Source organism: Aphelocoma coerulescens, chromosome 6 (assembly GCF_041296385.1).
Source record: "Aphelocoma coerulescens isolate FSJ_1873_10779 chromosome 6, UR_Acoe_1.0, whole genome shotgun sequence".
NCBI lineage: Eukaryota > Metazoa > Chordata > Aves > Passeriformes > Corvidae > Aphelocoma > Aphelocoma coerulescens.
The window spans coordinates 11,514,477-11,536,073 of NC_091020.1; the positions used below are offsets into that span (position 1 = coordinate 11,514,477).

The 21,597-nt window shown below is 42.1% G+C and overlaps 2 protein-coding genes across 5 annotated transcripts; both read right to left on the bottom strand.

Annotated features, from left to right (window-relative positions):
- Positions 1-213: 213 nt before the first annotated feature.
- PRXL2A (peroxiredoxin like 2A) lies at positions 214-19,754 on the bottom strand. 4 transcript variants are annotated; one of them, XM_069019220.1, is made up of 6 exons: positions 19,677-19,754; positions 4,174-4,353; positions 3,719-3,810; positions 1,742-1,882; positions 827-991; positions 214-695 (listed from the first exon to the last, which is right to left on the bottom strand). In XM_069019220.1, the coding sequence occupies exons 2-6, from the start codon at positions 4,349-4,351 to the stop codon at positions 597-599; spliced, it is 675 nt and encodes a 224-aa protein (XP_068875321.1). In that variant the 5' UTR covers positions 4,352-4,353; positions 19,677-19,754; the 3' UTR covers positions 214-596. The 4 variants fall into 4 exon arrangements, with proteins under 4 accessions (XP_068875321.1, XP_068875320.1, XP_068875319.1 ...); XM_069019219.1 differs by lacking the exon at positions 19,677-19,754 and adding an exon at positions 10,332-10,433; XM_069019218.1 differs by lacking the exon at positions 19,677-19,754 and adding an exon at positions 9,792-9,881.
- Positions 16,925-20,271, bottom strand: EXOSC3 (exosome component 3). Its single transcript, XM_069019221.1, has 4 exons — positions 19,929-20,271; positions 19,677-19,826; positions 18,661-18,812; positions 16,925-17,222 (listed from the first exon to the last, which is right to left on the bottom strand). Exons 1-4 carry the CDS (start codon positions 20,193-20,195, stop codon positions 17,021-17,023), a joined length of 771 nt encoding a protein of 256 aa, XP_068875322.1. The 5' UTR covers positions 20,196-20,271; the 3' UTR covers positions 16,925-17,020.
- Positions 20,272-21,597: the final 1,326 nt, after the last annotated feature.

Here is a 21,597-nt window from a genome sequence, read left to right on the forward strand (position 1 = left end):
AAAGGAACCTGTCCTCGTGCCACAATTATCCTCCTTGCAGGGAATCACATGGAGCTAGAAGATCTACAGCCAGTAGTTAACTAACAAGAAACTCACTGTGCAGACATAGTGCCATGTCTTGAATGCAAAATCTCAGAATTAGACTGACAGTATGTAGTCCTCTAGAAACACAGATGTGTTTACATGGTAATGAAAAAGCAAAAACCAAAGGCATTTCATTTACATAAAGTTTTATTATCTCTTCCCCTCAGCTGGCACTCCATTATTCCAGCCTTAGCAGAGTTTTGTTTCCCTAGGTAGACAGGTTTTCAACTGACTGTCTCTGACTGAAAACATCTAGGCTAGGTCAGATTTTAGACCCAGCCTTTCATTAATACAGTCAGATACAAAGGACCAGTCAAAATCCTGACCACCTGGAAGGCTGCAAAGGAACAAAAAACAATCCAAGAGGATTTTCATCTTTTTCTATGTTTGAATAGAGAACCTTTCCTGTGCATTGATCCCTAAATAGTTAAGCAATGACACTGCACATTCAAGACATGGATGCATTCTACATTTCAAGCTCTAATCAGAAACATGTGCAGCTGTTTTTCCACTTATGAAGCTTGTGGTTTTATCTTCTCAGCAGCTTCAAGGACAGATGGAAGGCTGACTTTGTCTCCAAATTCTTTCTCACGATGCTCCAGTAAAACACCCTAATCAAAGACACAAGAGAGAAATTCAGATACATCTCCCTACAAGAGATCCACTGCCCAACTGAACAATTCCAGGAAACAACTTCTTGTCTTATACAAGACATAAAAGCCTCCTAGGTGGCCCGCAGTACCTGTCTTCCTGCCCCAATCACATATACACCTCCCAGGGTGAATCCTTCTCCTTCCAGATTTCCACTATATCCACTTCTCCACGCACGGAAGAAATTTTGCCAAACTCCCAAGCGGAAAAAGCCTGACAACATCATTTTGCGTCTGCGTGGACCGTAAAAGCCTTTCTGCAGGGAAACAGAAAATACATCAGCAAAAAAAGTAAAAAAGACTTCTCATTCATGTGGATTTTAAGCTCATCCACAAGTATTTAAGCCCCATGTACCAACATTCCTATTGCTGACAACAGTGGTGCTTCGGGATAAACATGTTTTTTGTTCAGTTGGTTGTTGGTTTTTTTTTAAATTCAGCCTGATTCTTTCACACAGGCAGGGCAGACAGAGAAAATAAAGGGATCATCTAGCTGATTTTGAGTATTACATATTCTTTTTTTTTCAGCAGACAAATGATTTTTAAATATGTCTCCTGGTGTAAGGGGAAAGCAGGGCTGTGGTTCTGTATGACATGAGATTGGCAATCCAGCACGTGCCAGTGTACTGGGACAAGCCATATCACTGCAATCTGGCCTGTACACCATAAATTGTGTCACCTTCAAACCTTGATTCACACATTGTAAACATCAGCAAGTCACACAGCCAGTGGAAGAAAGGAATAAATATTAACAGGCCATATTGTTTATCTGTTAAAGGGGAGGAATAATCTTGCAACAGCACATTATCAGTGCATAGCTACACCGCAGCTTGTAAGCTCAGCAGAATGTATAAATATAGAAAAACAAAACCAATTAACTTCTTAAACTACAGAGCTACTAAATCCTTTTTCATTCAGACTACATTCTACTTATTTATACAAGCTCTTCAAAGAAGGCATTCTTAGGTTTGTTTTTAAACAAAAGGAGAACACCGACTTCACTATACCTTTTCATCCAGAAAGATTTCTCCTTTGAAATAATGCTGAAAATCCTCCACTTCAGTCCCTATCTTCTCTTTCACAACAGCATAGAGAGGGACACCCAGCTTGGACAGCTGGGGTTTCAGAGAGGAGAGCTCAGAAGCCTCCTAAGCAAAGGAAAAAACCCGAACATTTCAGTCAATAAATGGAGGTTGGAAAGGTTCACCTTGAATTTCAAGACCATCAGAAACACATAAATTCTAGCTTGAGGCACAAACCAGAAACAGACCTGTAACATTTAAGCTAGCTGTACTCCTAGGCAGCTCTTCATCAGATTTACTACAATTTTCTTTGTTAAGCATGGAGGAAGCACATTCTTTAATAAAATATTAACCCTGAAGAAAACATCTTTTTTTTTAACTCAAAGCTGTAGATATACCCTGCCTGTAATAGGGCTTCAATTATCGTCTAAAATATTTAAGAATGGTAAAAATATAATGCCTGCACATCACTTAACTTTTTCAGAATTTTCAATTCTTTTTTCCAAGTTGGCATCCACCATTATCAGTACTTCTGCAAAGTATTTTGAGGGCTCTGTGCTGGAGCAGGCTATACAGGTTTAAAGCAAGTAATGAAGGTACAATCTCCTTCCTAAATCCCCCAGTAAAAATAATCAGTGAATTCCTTCACAGACTTTCAGTATCCCACAAGGAATACTGCTTTTTCTGGTGTGTAAGAGTGTAAGGTGTCACCACTCATCTGCTGGGTTTTTTGTTCTCCTGAAGAAATCCCAATTCCCATAGTTTATACAAAGATCCCTGAGGTTTTGAACAGACCAGAGTATGCACTGAAAATAGATTTCCTATCCCATGGAGAAAGGTCCTTTCACTGGACAAAATTCCCACCAAAAAAAACCAACTCCACACTTTAAAAACATGGACACAGTTTACATGATCACTTTCAGTCACCTAACTGAAATACCTTAACTGAAAGGCTTGCAGGACATCTAGAATTTAGAGTACCAAGTAGCAAACAGATGGGGATGAACAGACAGGAAAATTTAAAACTTTCATTAATAATAATAATAAATCACTCATGGATTCCTGACTGACTGTGTGTGAAAGTCACAGAATCAGGCATGTACGTGCATTCTCCTCCTGCCCACACTACACCTGTTCAGAGAGAAAAGCACTTTAACCTTCCATGAATTCTACACGTACTTAAGCAATTACTATTGATGGGAGCAGATGCTGTAATGAAGTGGTTACAATATTAATTACTCCATGTTATAGAGTAGTGAGTAACAACATAATAACTATTTTTCCCTATAGCTATGAGAAACAATGTCCAAGATGCTCTGGCTGTTCCCAGGCACTCACTACATTCAAATCGTGTTTTAGGTGTCTCCTTCCAAGAAGCTCCACCCAAGGAGCCTAATGTCAACTTAAGGATCAAAATTTGTTTTCCAACCCACCTTGTTATGGAACAGTAACTCCTTATCTTCAGAGTCTGTACCTTCCTGCCTCACATTTAGCACCCAGAACAAAGAGGGACTCCCTCTAGGCACAGCTCTTTTTTTGCAGATGAGCTTTATCTGATGGCTTTCTGCCAATCCAATCTTGAGCTATATTTGACCAGAGACTGTCTGGCTCAGAGATTTATTCTGGACTCTATATGTATAACTAGCTCATAAGACTCATTACCAACTGGATTTTGTGCAATCTCCCTTTTATAATTACCATGGGCTAGGTCCCTGGCAGATGTAAAAATTGTGTAACCATCACCTTCAGAAGGAAAATGCTCAGGACCTGGACCACACAAACCAGCTGCAAAGGAAACTAAGTGTGCTGGTAGCTGGTGATCAGTTTGAAGAAGAAAACAAAAACTTTCAGATGTTTTAGATGTATTTGATGACTGTCCTATTCATCCCCTCCCTTTATTTACAGAGTATCTATGCAAGGAGACCTTAACTCTTCTAATTAATTCCCAGGCCCAGCAAGTACCTCTCTGCACAAAAATCATCCAGGTCTTCGTACAGCCATGATCACTGCACCATTCTCCTTCCATAGTTCACCTGCTTTGAATGTCCTTTGTTCTGTTTGTACAGGAGAAACAACATCAATAACAATATCAGTCATTCTTGTTTATAATGATTAATACTTTATGGACCAATACAAAGCACTGCAGAGAATTCCACATTCAAATATAGTCTAACAGGAGAAGAAATAAAATCTATATGTATAGGAGGATATTCGTGCATTATTGGTTTTTAGAAGGGTATCTTGTTTCATCCAGAAATAACAGTTTTGGTTGCTTTTCCTTCACCAGAAATATTGGATATCAATTACATGTCATAACTAGGAAAGACTAAGAAAACTGCTTCCAAACCTGGCCTTAGAAAGGTTTTTATAAAAGTCCAATTATTGAAGAATATGGTCTGAAATAGCCAGAATCTTACCTGAACCCAAAGTTTTTAGCTCTATCTCCTCTAAAAACTCCAATGTAGCCTTTTCCGGCTTGGACAAAAATAAGTCAGTGTTAGCAAGGACGATCCCCGTCACAGCTGCACCAATGGCTCCAAGGCCAATAGACCACATGCCCATGGTGAAGGTCCCCAAGTCAGGCAGGAAGGACATTTCTGGAATGAGAAAGAAAGAACAGTTCTGACACTGGACATCAGTGATGCCAGAGGAGGATGAATTGGATTAAAACAACTAAAAGCTCATGCAGGTAGTTTTGGTTTAATGGAGATGATTTGTATATTTATTAATGTACTGAAATGGGTTTTAAAAGATAGAGATTACATTCCAGTTCTGTGCCTGACCTACATCAAAACTAGATATTAACAAGATGTTCTTATCCTTCCCTGCTACCAAGCTGACAAAAACGTTAATTATTAAAGTGCTCAAATGCAATGAGGAGAAAGATGATCGAAGTGCATGTGTGTAATAAAGAGGCTCTAACAATATGACCTGTATGTTAGCCAGTAACCTAAGTTATTACAGGAAGACAGCAGTTGCTTTCAAAAAAAGAAGCATTTGTAAATTAAATGTTTTGCACACACTAATCTGTATTAAACAGTGAACTTTACAAATATACTACAGAAGGCTTGGGAAAAAAAGAAATCTAAACCTGCTATATCTGGTTCATCGTAACTGGTAACCTTTCACATTCCTTACAGTTCCCCACTGAGAACCAAAGCAGGCACCAAGCCAAACTTAGAGCTCATGCTTGCAGACAGAAAAATGTAGACTTGCAACCATTTTATTACCCAGTGATCCAACATTACAAACATGCCTGGGACAGCACCTTCATTCCCTATGCTAACTCATTGCCACTCTTGCTAAAGCAGAAAGGACAGCAGGAACAAACAGCCTAAACTCACACCCACCAGTGAGAACTGATAGCATTGCAATGGGAACCATTACGTCCAAATACTCCAGTGTGAAAGTACAAACCCTGCTTGTGGTTACCGGTGGCTTGAGTTAGCTGGCAATTTTGTTTCACCACCTTCCATCCACAACCTCCCCCACAGCCCAATCCTGACCCTTGCAAGTGTTTCACAAGCCTGGAAAGGGCTGACAGGCACCCTCCAGTGAGGCAGTATCAGTTACTGAGGATGCTGGAAATCAACTTTGCCCTGCCTCATGGACAAAGTTCAACATCCAGCTCTGAGTAATAACTGGTACAAGAGTCACTGGAGTTTTGGCAGTATAAGAAGTCACTTACATCACAAGGGCTGTAGATTTGCACTCACACAACTGTAGCATTACACATTATGAAGAATGGATTTTTTTTCTTTTTTTTTTCCCCACAAACCCCCTATTTCCTGATAGAATATTTTGGTGAATATTGCTGTCTATATATACTTTTGTATGGGTGATATCCCCACCCTAATAAATGTAATAAAATATTACACTTTTGAACTGTGACTGGCAATAACCCAGACACATACACATGATTTTTATCCCCACAGCTGTTGCCAGAATTCAGAAACAATTAGGAGTAGCTCCTCACTTTTGTGCCCAGAATTTTGTTTGAGAGAACCCCTTTCTATCCTTAAGCCCAGCTCCAGAATACTGCTGATAAACAAATACAACATTGGGAAACAAAAGAAAAAAGATCACATTGTTCTTTTAACAGTATACTTGGTTTCAAGGAAGGAAGGATCATGGCATCTAGAAACTTAAGTAATCCATGATCCCAAGCAAGAAACAAGGCCAGTTTACACAAACATCATGCAGATAAGAGCACAGATCCTACCCTATTTCACCACTTATTTCTAACCAAGTGAAAACGTCCTTGACGTATCAGCTTTCTTTACATACTTCTTTCAAACATGAAGACACGTTGTAATGACATTTTTTTTGTATCTGCCTCTGACACCTGCCAGAGACCATCCTGACCCCAGCCTTTGGAATGATGCAAATGTAACTCAAAATGTATGTAATGCAGCAATATCCTTAAGACTGAAAATCTCTGTGGCATACCCAAAAGGCTATAGCCCTGCTCCCTCCCAGAGTCCAACTACTCGACTATTCTTTGGATTTCAATCTCATCAGATCAAGAAGTGTTTTCTTCTTAACTCATAGTTACAGGGGGGTGAAGGACCCAAGTATTACTCCTTTGTACATCATTTGCGTACAAAAATGTTGCAAAGTTTGTGGCAAGTGATTAATGAGTAGTTCTCACATAGCTTTTTATTTTTATTAGCATAAATAGCATCTCAAAAAAGCTTCAAATCAGTGGTCATTGATCCAGGAGATCATGAAGCTTAGTCAACACACCTCTTCAGTTTACTTGGACTCTTCGGTCTCCACACAGTGACAAAAAAATACCCTTATTCAAATATGTGAAATTTTTGCTATTTCTATAAATAGGAGAAAGGAAAATGCAGCTCTGCAGGGTGATACCTAAATTCCTCCCCTGCTAAGCAAACACCATAATGAGCCACTTTGAAAAATATGCATGGGAAGCAGCAGGCAGGATTATTAAAACATTTGCTAACAAGACAGGCTGAGCCCTGACACATCATGTCATTGTACCCCAAGTGGCGAGACTGACTGGAAAACAGCTGAGCATTTGCAACTAGCAGCTTCATTTCTGGTTAGCTGCTGTTTATTAAGGAAATCTGAAGCTCAAAAGGACTTCACAACCCTCCCCCCCACCTTAAAATACAAACACAACTGCCTTGTGATCAAGTTTTTAAACACTGATCAGCAATAAGAAGACACAAGAAAGCATCCCATAAACCACAATCCATGAGAAGAGACAGGACAGCATCCCGCAAGCCTTTAGCAGGGGTGCAGCACTCACCAGAACCCATGCAGGCTGCATGAGCTTCGGCCACCAGCAGCTCCTGCAGGCGTGAGCAGGCAGGAGAGGAGCCAAACTGCACTGCACGGGTGCGAGGGGCAGGGCTGGGGAGGAGTCCAGCTCCGGAGCCTCTGACTTTGCAGGACCGGGCTCTCCTGTCTCTGCCAATCCCCGCCCAGCCACCCTGAGGTGATAAAACCAAGCGGCTGTCCAATCCAGGGCAAGGCTCATTTGCAGCTATCTTAATCATTCAACCTTTTTTTTTTTAAAGTCAACACGTGTTTACCCTTTTAATGGGGTGGGTAGGTACAGGGAACAGGAATTACAGAAAGCTTTTCTGAAGCTGGGAACACAGCTTTAAGATCTGCATGCTAAGCCATGCTCTTCTGTAGAACTGGGCATTTTTACAGGAAACGTTTTCCCTATGTTTCAGCCTATTCTACATCTAACCCCTTCACACATGTGCACTGTATGCCAAAACAATACAAACAACCCTGGAAACAATTAAAAAGTCATCACAATGCACAATATTAGGAAAAAAAATAGTATAGAGGCTGTACTAGTGAATTAACCCAGTGTTTCTATGGTCAGTTACCTTCTCTAGTGGCAACATCCATTTGCTAAAAAGCATAATTTTCTCTGGGACTATCAGATCTTCAATCTCTCAAGTCTGCTAAAACTTCCAGAAAAGAATGAACACTCCTCTTTAAACAGCAGAGGCCAAAGAAAAAAAGGAAAAACATCTTTTTGTGTGTCTGTTTTTGTGGTGACCACAAGAGATCTACAAAATAACAGTGAGTTATTTTATGGCCTGTCAGTACTCAGTTAACCAGAATTTAAACAAGATTAATCTTAATCCTGTTTTAAGTGCCAGTGGATGGTCTTCACTTTTGTCAAGACATGGTTTTCCAGATGTCTCATTTCCCTCCCACCCACAACTATAAAGAAATTGTCATTAAGAGGACAGCTATCCTTAAACATTTATTTTAACAGCATAAACAGGACCCATTCCAGCTGTGTCAAAAAAAAAAAAAAAAAGCCTCTGTTTTCAAGATGTCAATAAGACTCAGAGTAGCAAACAGATTTACTTACATACTTTTCCTAAAAACAAAACTGTCTTACAATTGGGACTGCACTAGCAAATACTCTCTAGCATAAAGCAGCTTTGACCACTGCTTGTTCTTCCTTTCTCTCCCACTCCAGCTTCTCCAAGACATTCCATATCAAGCCTAAAAATGTTTCAGAGCTTTGTCGGAACTTGTGTATCCCAAACAAGCTGAGCTGATTTTTTATGAGACATTCTGCCCCCTCCCCCCCTCCCCCAAATGAGTCATGATTACAAATATCTTTGTAAGCTAACTCCTATAAAGAAAATTTACAATTCACAATAACCTGGTAACATGCTCATCAAGATTTCATGAGCTTTTAAATACCATTAAGGATTACGAAATACAGCATCCTGAGAGACCTTCAAATTTAGCCCTGCTTGAAGCAGGGCTAAGTACTGGAGAAACTTAGGAGGTCTCTTCCAACTTAAATCAGCCTGTAAACACCAATATCAAATCACAGAGAAGCCTCCTAACATTTCTGGTGGCATGAATGTAATTTTCACAAAACAAGGGATTTTTTTCCTTTCTTTTTGCCATTGTAAAGACCTAACAAACCACTCCTTGAGTCAAGAATAATGATCATCTTTTTAGGTTTCTTCCCAATCCGTGCATGGTTCACTGCTGAATTCTGTGCTCTTGGCTGTAGCTGTAGAGAAAGTTGCTGTATCAAGCAAACAAACCATACTCCTTCCTTTGAAAGGAAGTTAGTTGTTAGACCAAATAATCGCTCCTATTTTCAGACTGTTTTGAAGAAACCCAACATCTCAACAAGCCTTTTCTTTCGAGCAAGCAAGAGCAAAGAGCTCTGGCACACAACTTTGGAAATCTTCCAGCTCTCTTGTATTGAGAGGGAACAGGCCGCTAGATACTGTATATGGAAAAACTCAGATCTCTAATCAGTCAGCAAATGGATACCACGGAGATGGGACATATTTCATGGAGCACAGAACTGCAAAAGGTACCTATCTGAAGATAATACAGGATGAACTCATGGCTTGGTCTGCTAGTGATCCAAAGCAGGAAAGCTGCACCCTGTGTCAGTCTGCAGAGGTGGGGGAGGAAAGGGAATACCAACAGACCCGCTAATAATAAAAATCAGCATTCACTGAAAGCACAGAAGGTGCTAGGCAGCAAGTGATCCCTCCTGTTCCCACCCAGCAGATCCAAGAATTCTAAGTCCTGCAGATTCAACCTTAAATTAAGATTTTCCCACCTTTTTGGGGTTTTAGGCCTTGCTTATATTCTAACTTTCACAGTTCTCACGCTATACAATTAATAACAGCAAAATTATTATTAAAAGCAAAGACACAAGAAAATGGACACGTTTCAACTCCACCCCATAGGGCAGGGGGGCTCTATGCATAAACGAGGCTGTAACACATCGCCATACACCCAGCCAGTGCAGAACAATTTCCCCACAACCTTGCTTCCCCTTTTATCGCCTGCTATGCACCAGGTCTGATGGGAACAGTGCCCCTGTGGTCGTAAAAGAAAAGGCTGGGAGAGCTCCAAGCTGGTCCTTCGAGCAGCTCAAAGGGGATTTCCTGAGCTGTGCCATTGCACCCAGGACCCAACCAGCGCATCAGGAACGAAATGAGAAACGAAGCACGGAGCCTCTTCGTCCTTCACGGATCTTGCTGTGCCTACTTACACAGGATAAGTCTGCGAAGCAAGCAGGGATCTCTCAAAACGTTAAACCACGAGGGCGGACATAAGCAGGATTTCAAACCTCGACAGCTCGGGGTGGGCAGCAGAGCTCCGATGGCGGGAGTCGCGGGGGTCCCCGGCCGCCCCTCGGTGATCAGCAGCCGGCGATCACCGCCGCCTCCTCCCCGCCGGCGCACTGCGGCTGCGACCCGGGACCAGCGGGGAGGGAAACAGCACCCCCGGGGGGTACAGCTCGGCCCGGGGCGGCACAAAGCGATCCCGTGGGCCTCCCGCCCGCCGGGCGCCCACGCCGCGGCCCCGCACTCACAGCGCCGCCCCGCCCACCCCGACGCGCCGCACGCACCCGCGGCCGCACGCTCGCACTCACAGCGCCGACCGCACTCACAGCGCCGACCGCACTCGCACCGTCACTGCCCCGCACTCGCACCGTCACTGCCCCGCACTCGCACCGCGACCGCCCGGCCCCGCACTCGCACCGTCACGGCCCCGCACTCGCACCGCGACCCCCCGGCCCCGCACTCACAGCGCCGCCGCTCCCGGCCCGCGGCCGCCGGCACCGCCCCCGGCGCTCTCCGCGCACGCACCGCTGCCGGCAGCGCTCGGTGCCCCGAACTCGGCCCGGCGGCTCTGCGCCGGGGCGGCCAGCGGGATTATCCCCGCCGTTAGTCTTCTGTTCTCTCTCGGAACCCACTGCCTCCTCTCCGGGGCTACTGTAGCTTCTGGCTAAGCAAAGAAAGAAACGAAATACATTATGGGATACAGTGCTTAAATATGCAAGACAAAAAAAAGCACCCAACCCATAACGACCTGAGTCCAAGAATGTAGTGAGCTTATCATTCAAGTAATCTGATTAACGGGGCACTTAAAATGTTTGCATATATATTGCATTCAAGAATATACTTGCTCAGATAAGCCAGCCAATAACATGTCACCACATCCTTTAACAAACACGCTTTTCAGATGCTTGTGGTCATTAGGCACCACTCCAACCAACCACAACTCCAACTCCAACCACACCACTCCAACAAACTCAGAGGACTCATCTTCACTACCTTGGGACTATTTCCTGAGGACTCCTGTTAACCTGGCACCTAAAATCCCCAAAAACAACCAAAAAAAAAAAAAAAAAAGGTAGTATCAATGACAGACAGAACAGTCTGGTCGGTAACACAACAGTAGCTCAGGAGAATGAACACAACCCTTTTGATGGTACTGGAGTGTCTACGTTCCACCAAACAGTTTTTCATCACGTTCCAAACTTAACTAGACAAAATGGCCTTTTCTTATCACTCTGCTCCTACAGCAGAGCACAGCAGCAGCCATGTGCTGCCAGAAAGCCACATGGAACAGCAAGTTCTGCAAGACAGAGCCTATTGCACCATGTTGCATGGCACATGTCAGAGTGGCATTGGCTGAGGTAGTTGCAAGGAAAAGATTTTGGTCTTTTTGCCCAAAATTGTGGTAGTTATGCTTTTATCTATACACATTCTTTTAGAAATCAAATGGATTATAAAAAGCACTAAAGCCACTCGGTTTTAGCAGCAATAAAAAAGTAACCTAAGCAAACCTCATGGCAGAAACAGCATTACCGGACTGCCTGAAAGAAATGGGGAATTTAGAAGGATTGAGAATTTGTGGCTGCTTTTGTCCTGGGAAATACATGAAACCATATCTCTGCTTTTTCTCCTCAATCAGTGTGGGAAGGTTCTCTGTCAACACCAAACATGCTGAAGTGACTTTGTCATTTTTTTAAAATGCAATCAGCATTAGAATATATGTATCTGCCATGCTGACACAGCAATCTTTGGAAAAACATTATGAGCAAAAAAAATAGGCAGATTTTGTCAGCCATCTTGATATAATTAAAATCCTAATTTCTGCAGGCTGTCAACATTCCTTTCTTCTGAATTTTACCATGGTTGTGGACCCAGCTGACATCATTTGGCAATGGTAGAATGGCAGCTCCATTATTTTTCTTCCATGGTAAGCACACTAAACGAATTTTTTCTTAATGATACGTCTACACATTACACCTCTAACAACCTGGCTGCTGGCCTTCACAGTTCCAAGGTAGCCAATATTGCTGAGGAGGAAAAAAAAAAAAAAAACACCTGTCACAAAAAGAAAATATCTATTTATTCTTTTCCCTGGCCAGGAGTCCATGACAAGGCACCAGGCAAGAATAACAAGCAGTTAATCTCAGAAGTGACTCTGACTTCATTTGTCCCTATTGTAAAAACGTTCCAAAAGATGCAGAAAAATCTGAGCCCACACATCCGGATTCCATCCAGGAATACTGTCCTACTTTACAAAGCAGAAAAATCCTTTGAATGCTTGCTTTCTTTGAAAAGTTGCTGTGTTGCATTAAGTAGAGCTGCAGCAACCTTACTTTGTCCTTATCAAGACTATCCTTGCTTTCATCGCTTCAGAAAAGTAGTGAAATTTTGTCAGGAAAGCTGAATGGGAATTTGACTTCTTTGGTTTTCTGGTTTTCCCTCTTGATAAAATCATATTATGATTGATCTATGATCTATGAAAAGTTTAGCTTTTCCATACACCCTTTCAGATGTTATTCACATACTTTTCCCCTTACAAAAAGAGACTAATAAACTCTCTAACGCACACACATGCACATTTCACAAAGCAACAGACACCATTATTTAATCTTCAAATCCCCAGTTCTGAACAGTGTTCTTAAAAAGCCCATTCAGCCCTTCTCTTCCTGCCTTCATAGTTCAGTTTTATAGCAGTGAATGAGGAGAATCAGTCTGTGAACTGCTTGTACATCAGTTAATTAAATTTCCCTGGCATGCCTGTGTGTAAGTCAGAATGCACTGTATCAGTAGCTGTGCTAAAACATGATCTAGCATTACGAAACTTTCGATTCATGTACAGAATGACAAAGCTATGTGTTATTTCAGGGGTTATTTCTTTTTCTTGTTGGATCATGCTTCTATAGATCAGCCTTAGACCAAGGGCATTGTTAGACAAATGGCTTATACTAAACAAGTTGTCTTTTCTATGAGGAAACAGAAGATCTCTAAAGCAACAAGGAAAGACAGTGGTGGACTAAGGCAGGATCTAGGCCCTAGGTCTGTAAAAGGACTTCCAGAATAATTAAGATTTTCGATACTAAGCCAATAAGATTAGATGTAGATACAAAAAAAAAAAAAATACAGCTTGAACTTTTACCTATGTGCTACTAAAGGCAAACGCACACAGATGCAGACTGACGTAGATCTCTGCTAGGCCATGCAAAAGCTGTCTCTTGTTTGGAGGCTGTACAGTGACATGTACTCATGTAGTGGTGTTCTCAACCTCATCCTGATTCTCAGGAAATAAACACACCAGTCTGCCCAGACACAGAATCTCAGATTTATGTTAGCTAAGATCAGAGTGCAGTAGTCACAGAAGAAACCAAAGGAAATACAGGTCTTTTGAAATTAGTTCATTCACATAAGCAGTTCACAGTGGGACACCAAGAAGAGATTGGTGCAATACCCTCCATCTGGACAAGAACAGGAAGAAAGAATTAGTAAGTCTTTTCATCGAGTATACAGATTCTTATAACAAATCTCTTTTGCAATAGCCTAATAAACACTGAATCACAGAAAAGCCTACCATTTACAAGACAAAAGATAACCAAGGCATTTGGAAAGTGCAGATGAGGTCAGCAGTCCTCCCACTGTCCTTCAGTCTTTAAATATCTTTGTGTCAGGTAAGTGTAATTACTAAGTGTAAGCAAAATAGAATCTGTGGGCTATAGTTTGCCTGTCTCCTGTTTATTGCAGTGCTACAAAAAATGTCACTCTGATTTTTTTTAGTATTGTCATATTAGGTAGGACACTGAAGACCAGTAAAAAAAGGTTATTTTTAATGGCTATTCAAGCCACTAGAATAGTGATCAAGCCTCAGGCTCTACAAGCAAAACCAGGGTCTTGAACATCCCAAATTATCCACAAAGATAGCATCGTATTTCTGCTCTTAATATTTAAAATCTGGGAGAAAAATTCCATGGCCTCTTTTGCTAAAGAACATCCATGTTATAAAACCAAAATAGCCCTGGTATTAGAAGTGTTGATGCCAATGTGGGTCATTTTGACAGAACTTGGCTAGGAATCAAATATACATGCCAGAAAGCTTCAGTTCCAACTCCTGGTGGCAAGGCTGTAATGAGTAGTTAGGCACAGTAAACTACTAATCTAGCAGAGTTACAGCCACACTCTCTAACCACAGCTTTAGAGTTAAGCTCTTAATCTTCTTATTATACTGAGCTATTTGTCTGTGTAACCTTCTTCTGCTAGAGCAAAACATAAATGTGTTACTATCAAACTGAATTTCAGCACTGCATATCTGCATTTTATGACAGTATTTGTTCTTGGTCTTTATACAACATCAGCCTAGGAAAGACCACAAACTATGTATTTCATACTTTCAACATATGCTTTCTGTTTAATTCTTGGTGAACTTTCTTTTTAAGAGGTTGTGCTCTCATGAGCATATGCACAATTTTCATGCTGCTATCTATCATTTTTACATAACTTGATCACAACAGCTTGAAAGAAAAACAATATAACAGAGTATCCAATGCACAATAATCAGAGTATCTGAAATGAATGGCTCTGAATAACGACTTAACCTGATAAGCATGAACATCATGGAGAAATGCAACAGAAAAGACATTCTACTTACTTAGCAAGGTACATTCCAAGTCCACAGCATCCCTTCTGCAAGTCCTATTTCCAAAAACATATGGGTTTAAGTGCCTTTAATGGGAATGTGCAAGACTTACAGCAGAGTACATAACTAAATCATGATCAGCCTTTCTTCCTAGAACCAAATTATACTCCGTAATTCTTCCTCATGACTGGTTTAGTCACTAAAATAGAACTAAAAGTTTGCAAAGATATTGTTTAGATTTTGCCTGAATGTTTTGTTACATAAAGCCTGTCAAATTGCACTTGGTTTGAGGAATGTTGATAAGCTTTTCTTTGCCCAAGTAAAAAAAAAAAACCAAAATAAAATGTGAGTATCGCCTTCTGTTAGTATGTGTGTAAGTGTACTTTTCAAGCTTTTTTCCCCACACCCATTTTGTTCACATCCACGGTATTTTTTTTCCACTGTATAAACTGTCCAACAAACTTAAATGTAGCAGATACTTAAAATCATTGTGTAGGGGGTAAAACCCAAGAATTTTTTGGTTATTTCATTTTGCTAAATTAATAACAAGCATAATTTTAATGCCTTTTGTATCCTGTTCTTGTATTTGGGTGATAAGCGGGTGAGGGTGGGACAGAATGCTGTGTGGTATGAAATAGTGTGCTGATTATGCTAAGAACTTTCAAGGTTGCCATTTGCTATGCTGCACTACCAAACCAGCATTTTAACAGGGGTTGTTCATTTGTATCTTGCAGGTTAAGCTTGGAATGCAGGCTTTTGGGAGGGAAAGGAGGTTGCTTAGGTAAAGGGGAGTGCTAACGCTAATTCCATTTCAAGCCACAACTATCCAGGAAATGATCCATGTCATTGCCCATTCCTGTGGTTTTATTACGATCCCAGAACATTCACAAAAAAACAAGTTAGCACCCTGAGATAATTTGGCAAATGCTCTTCTGCCTATGCCAGCTATTGTTCCAATAACAGACACCCTGAAAAGGCCCTGGTTAGCTGAAATTGAAAAAACTCTGGAGAAGAACAGTTCTTGAAATCCTTATCAATTTACAGCTTCTCAAGTGTAGTAAGAGAAAGATTACAGACCCAAAAAGTTTATGGGATATGAATGAAAGTCACTTCACCTGGTAGATGACAGGCAAAAAAAGATGACTAAAGATCTACCAAGCCAGATGAGCAATGCCCTAGATGTTAAACAGGGAGACCAGTGAAATTCACAAAGAATGCTGAATTGTAGCCATTTGACTCACATGGAAACCATCAGAGTTGTGTTCTTGTTGAACCAGGGGAAGCCCAAGGTAAGCACATTACAAATGACTCAGAGGAGTGGCTCTGAAATGAAGCAATTTCTAAATGGCACAGATGCCAAAGACAACCCTATCATCAAATGCCATAGGTTGAGCTTTGGATGAAACACAGAATAAACAGGAAAAATTATCTTTCCACTTTAATTAAGATGGTATTCAGGCTTACCCTAATTAGTTCATTTTTAATAATTTCCTTTAACTATTGCTATTAAACCATTCAGCTTATTAAGAACCACAAAACGTCACAGATCTAAATGACTGCCTAACAGCTGCAAGCAGTTCATTAGGTACCTACAATCAAGCTTTTCTCCCACAGGAAGAAGGCATCAGTTACTACCCTTCCATTAATCTTTCTCTCTCAGAACAGTAGCAAATTACACACATACTAAAATTCACGGAGAGTTTACCCTTCCTAGGACAGCATCTCTTCCATATGCATCTGAGGGACTGTAACACAAAGAAGCCCAACATAGCTTTTCTTAGAAATGTTGATTTTGCTAAACATTTAGCAAAGTTCTATGGTATCTTTATACTGTTAATAAAGAAAATAAATCAGTGTCTAGAATCAAGAAACCCATGGCTATTGTTATGACATCTTAATCACTATGCCCTCAATACTACTAGGCAGGCTATCTCTTAGGGAAAGTGATAATGTCACTGTGAACATTTTTTGGTCTTATCTGATCATTTACCTTAACCACCCTATGGTTCTTTAACGTTACACCCTGCATTTGTTTTCTGGTATTCTCTATCTGCATTTCTATTCCCAAATTTCATACTATATTAAATAATTACTTCATGTCACTCTGTAAATAGAGCACCTGACCAAAATTCCAAAATTAAAGACCTGTGGGATACTTTTTGCTACTCCAAGTAAACAGGATTGTTTGAAATGTTAGTAACTATAAAAAAACCCACATGCAGTTCATAAAATGACCAGTTTTTTAAAGAAGACCTAAGTAGTTACGCTTCAAAATTCAGAGCTAATGAAAGCATCTAGAGACCATCTTCGTATTAGACAGAAAATTCATGAACGTAAACAGGGCTTCATAATCACAAAGGTGAGTCGAAATCAACTCCTTAAACAACACAAAAACAAGCTGAGTGGATAAAGAAAGGAAATGAAGAACAACCAAAGTCTAGTACTTAATTTTAAAAAATGCTTTTAATATAAATCTGAATACAAAAATAACCAAAACAGTCATCACAAACAAATCCTCAAGGTTTCCTCTTATCAGTTCCCTGACAGTTTGGCAAGCGCTTGTTTTCTCTGTTCTGCAGTCATATACTCACAGGCTTCCAAAATATTTACTATAATTAAAGTCTGTTGAACTGTTTTTGCTTTTACCCATATTCTTCCATTCATTCCCAGCACCAGCTCAAATGGGTACAATTGTGATAACTCCTGAATTATTTCACATTTGGGAGCCAAGAGCCTGTGAACAAGACCAAAAAATGTCAGAGGAAGAAGTGCTCACACTTACAGACACCACATTATTATTGACCAATAACTGCAGCAGTACTGCTGTTATGGGAGCTATTTAAGAAACACAGAGATGATCAAGTTGCATATACATCCAAAATAGCAATACAGTATCAGATTTTTAAAGCTCCCCTCGTATAAAATACATGCATCTAAAAAATAAAACAGCTGTAAATTTAGTTCTTTTTTTCTCATTAAATTCAGAAGTAACCCCTGACAAATTTAAAGTGAATTGATACTTTTACAACAATTTTATGATCTAATAAATTCTAAAAGCACACTGTTTGAGAAAATGACATTTTGGAAGCGCTATTTATAAAGCTGACACCCCAGAGGTGTCTTTCAAAACAGGACTTCCCTTCTACTTCAGGCAAGAGTATTAGCAGCAATAAACAGACTACTTCATTTTTATTAGATGACAGCATACTAAATACTGCAATATGCCTAGGATTAAATCAAGCTAGAACAAGTATTTACAAAAACTAAAAGCATATCAGGATTTAGTAGTTTACTTGTAATATGCTGTTATTTTTTTACTTGCATACAGACAAAATTTGGAAAACAGAATGGCTGAAAAAATTTTTCCTATCAGTTCATGCACACTTCTGCTAGGACATATAAATCAGACAGTTACAGGTAGGAAAGAGCTGCTCTGCACCTCCAGATTGCTTATCCAAAGAACAACAAAAACAAACAAAAAACTCCACCCAAAAAGCAACAACAAAGTTTGACTATTGTTTATCCATGTAATCTGGTATTCTTTGATAGTCACAAAAAAAATCTTGTATTTACATCAACATAAGTAACTCCAAAGCTCACAATACATTTAAAAGTTTATGAAACAGTTCCTGGATTAATGTGTCAGTTTTAAACTAAAATACTAACATTTTTTAATCTGTATCTTTATTTCAATGCAATTTATTTTTTCTTTGGAAGTCAGAAAATAATGTGTACTGATATGCAAAGACCCCTTTAATCAGCTGTCAGCCAAACATACGCCCTCCACTATGCCATTAAGCAGAAAAAGGACAATAAGCATTACCAAGTTTTAAACTCCAAGGTAGTATGCACATACCTGAAACACTATCCTAAATGTTTGATTTCCCCAGATCACTAGTTTATTTTCCATACTGCCTTAGCAACCACACCACTTTTTTTAAACAGGTCATGCAACACCATACAAAAGAGCTTCTAAGCCTCTTAAGAGGAAAAATAAACTTTCCTTCTAGGCCAATGTCCATACTCTATTCAGTAAAAGTGGTTTAAATGCACTACAAGAATTATACAGTCTGATTTACCAAACTGCCCACACGGCTCAGAGGAAATAGTTGTGGGAATCTTACCCACCACATTACACATAAGAGTGACTATTTACATTTGTTAGTACTTACTTTCTTATTAGACCTAAAGAAACTTTAAAGAGGAAGCCATCTTGTCCAATTAATCCCATTCCACTTGATTTTCCACTGCTGTCTATACAGACCATCTCTGGTTCCATGTCTTTATTTGCTACAACGAACTGACCATAAACAAGATCTCCCACCTAAACAAAACAGTGTCAAAAAGCAATAGAGGAAATCACAGTGCACATTTATAACAATTGATAAACATCCTCTACTGAGGCCACAAAATAGTTTTAAAACAATAGTGACACAAAACCGAACTGATATACTAGGAATTTTAATTTTCTCTTCTACTAGAGACAGCACCCTCCACAAACAATTATCTTGTACCCCTACTGGAATTTGTAAGATAAAAGGACAGAATTTTTTTTTAATGGAGTTAAATAACTCTGTTTTTCTTAAATACCAAATATTAACTCCTCTTTCTTCAGAATTCAAGGATATTATTAACAGCCTAAGCAACCTGCTCTTATAATCACTTAGAAGGACAAGAAAAAAAAAATCACACCAGCCTATTTTGTTTTTCTTTACAGTTCATTTTACATTCTGGTGATGGCATTTCATCCGAGTGCAGAAACTGTGGCATGCATGTGCCACACAACCGTTCACAATAGTGCTGTTAGAAACCCCACACAACTAACATTTTCCAGCAGCATCATATGGCATAAAAGCTTGTTTTAAAACCTTAACGTCGGAGTGCTCTTTTGGATGCACATTACTCATGAACTGCATCTGCTGCCGGCAAATGAAAACATGAGGGAAGCTGCCAGCCACCTGAGAGACAGCAAACCACTAGTTACAGTCCTCCTAAGAAACCTCAGAAAGCCCGGGGCCTAATGGTGCAAAACCCTCCGAGGAGGGCCAAGGCGAAACCATTACAATTAGGCCTGCACACCTCCTCTAACATGCAATTTACACAAACATTTCCACTAAGACAAGCTACTGAAACGCAACAGAAGCGCCACCAAACGACGTGGCTACAGCGCCAGCTACAGGGCACCCACCTGCACGTTTGGCCTGTTCCTCTTCGTGGCGCCCTCGAAGGCCAGGTAGGACAGGGACGCCGGCTCGCTGCCGCCCACATCCAGTCTGAACACATCCCCCGCTTTGGCCGTCACGATCCCTATAACGTGGTCGCCCTTCACCGGCACGTACTGCAGCGGGGGAGGCGGACAGAGGGTCAGGGGAGCGCGGGCGAGACGGGGACAACACACACTCGCATACACACACACAGCCGGGTCCCGCCGCGCCCGTACCCGCTTCTGCTGCGAGTCCACCCAGTACGCGCCGCCGCCCGCGGGCCGGTGCCGCAGCAGCCCGCACTTGGTCACCAGCAGCCCGGCCCCGCTGCGCCGCAGCCCCGGCCCGCAGAGCAGCCGCCCCTGCGGCGCCGCGCCCGCGCTCAGCCGCAGCCGATCGCCCTCCGCGTCCTCGTCGTAGTGCGCGGGGAGCAGCAGGAGATCCCCGGGCAGCACCACCTGCCCCACCAGGGCCTCGGCCGCCATGCCGCGCTCCGCTGCCATGGCCGCGCCGGCGCAGGGCCCCTCGGCCCGGGCACGGCTGCGCTCTGCGGCCCCGGGCGAGGCGTTCGCGGGGCGCCAGCGACACCCCCCGGCCGGAACGTCCCCCGGCCGGAACAGCCGCGCCCGCGCCCGTGTAATCCACGAACCGCTGGAGCCGGCTCCTCACCGCTCACAGCGCCTCTGCCAGCTGCCTTTCCTTCAGGGAAGCAGCCCTTCTGCAGCCTTCCATTTCTGCCAGGGAGCGGCCAAGGTAGTGTTAGTGCACTTAAGCGTCGGAGTTAATAAATACACGGAGTTAATTCTTCCAGCTGCAGTTATTTGCAGGGTTTTTTAATACCCGATTAGACGCTGACAGTAGAACAAACAGCTGGTCAAATTTGAGGTGAACATCAGCCAAGGAGTTTGGCAGGGAGGAGAGAAGATCACGTCAGTTGTGAAGGGAAACTGCTCACAGAGAGATGGCCTTAAAACAATTGGAAAGGATCACAGTGGGTCATCTGGTCCAAGCAGGGTTGTCCTAGAGCACACTGCACAGAACTGTATCCAGACAGTTCTTTAATATCTCTAGATAGAGAGATTCCACAAGGTCTGGGCAATCTGTCCCAGTGTGTGGTCACCTGCACACAGTAAAGAAGTTCTGCTTGTTGTTTAGATGGAACTTCCTATGCATCTGTTTCTGCCCATTGCCTGGTGTCTCGGTGGTTGAAACCACGGAGCAGAGCTTGGCACCTCCCCTTTAGGTATTTATACATATTAATGAAGTCCCTTATAAACCATCTCTTCTCAATGCTGAACAGCCTCAGCCTCTCAGCCTTTCCTTGTAAGAGAGATGCCCCAGTCCCTCAATCATCTTCATAGCCCTCTGCTGGACCCACTCCAGGATCTCCATGTCTCTCTCATGCTGGGGACCCCAGAACTGGACACAGCACTCCAGGCAGAGCCTCACCAGGGCTAAGCAGAGGGGCAGGATCACCTCCCTTGACCTGCTGGCAATGCTCTTCCTAATGCACCCCAGGATACCACTGGCCTTCTTGGCCACAAGGGCACTGCTGGCTCATGGACAGCTTGTTGCCCACCAGGACGCCCAGGTCCTTCTCCACAGAGCTGCTCTCCAGCAGCTGAGCCCCCAGTTTCTCCCGGTGTTCGGAGTTATTCCTTCCCAGATGCAGGACCCTCCATTTACCCTTATTGAATCTCAGATTCTTCTCTGCTCATCTCTCCAGCCTGTCGAGGTCTCTCTCAAGGGCCACATAACCCTCTAAGGTCTCGGCCCCTTCTCCCGGTTTGTGCCCCCAGTGACCTTTCCGACCAGGCCCTTTATCCCTCCAAAGCCTCCTGCGGGCGGCGCTGGGGCTCTCTGCGCTCGCGGCGCTGTTGCGGGGCAACCCCGCGCGTTCGGGCG

Excerpts from the sequence above, each read along its gene's own strand:
- EXOSC3 (XM_069019221.1), bottom strand. The coding sequence starts at position 20,195 with ATGGCAGCGGAGCGCGGCATGGCGGCCGAGGCCCTGGTGGGGCAGGTG. Across the intron at positions 19,827-19,928 it reads TGGACTCGCAGCAGAAGCGG|TACGTGCCGGTGAAGGGCGA; the intron begins GTACGGGCGCGG and ends CCCCCGCTGCAG. Across the intron at positions 17,223-18,660 it reads TCTTTAGGTCTAATAAGAAA|GCTCTTGGCTCCCAAATGTG; the intron begins GTAAGTACTAAC and ends TCTTGTTCACAG.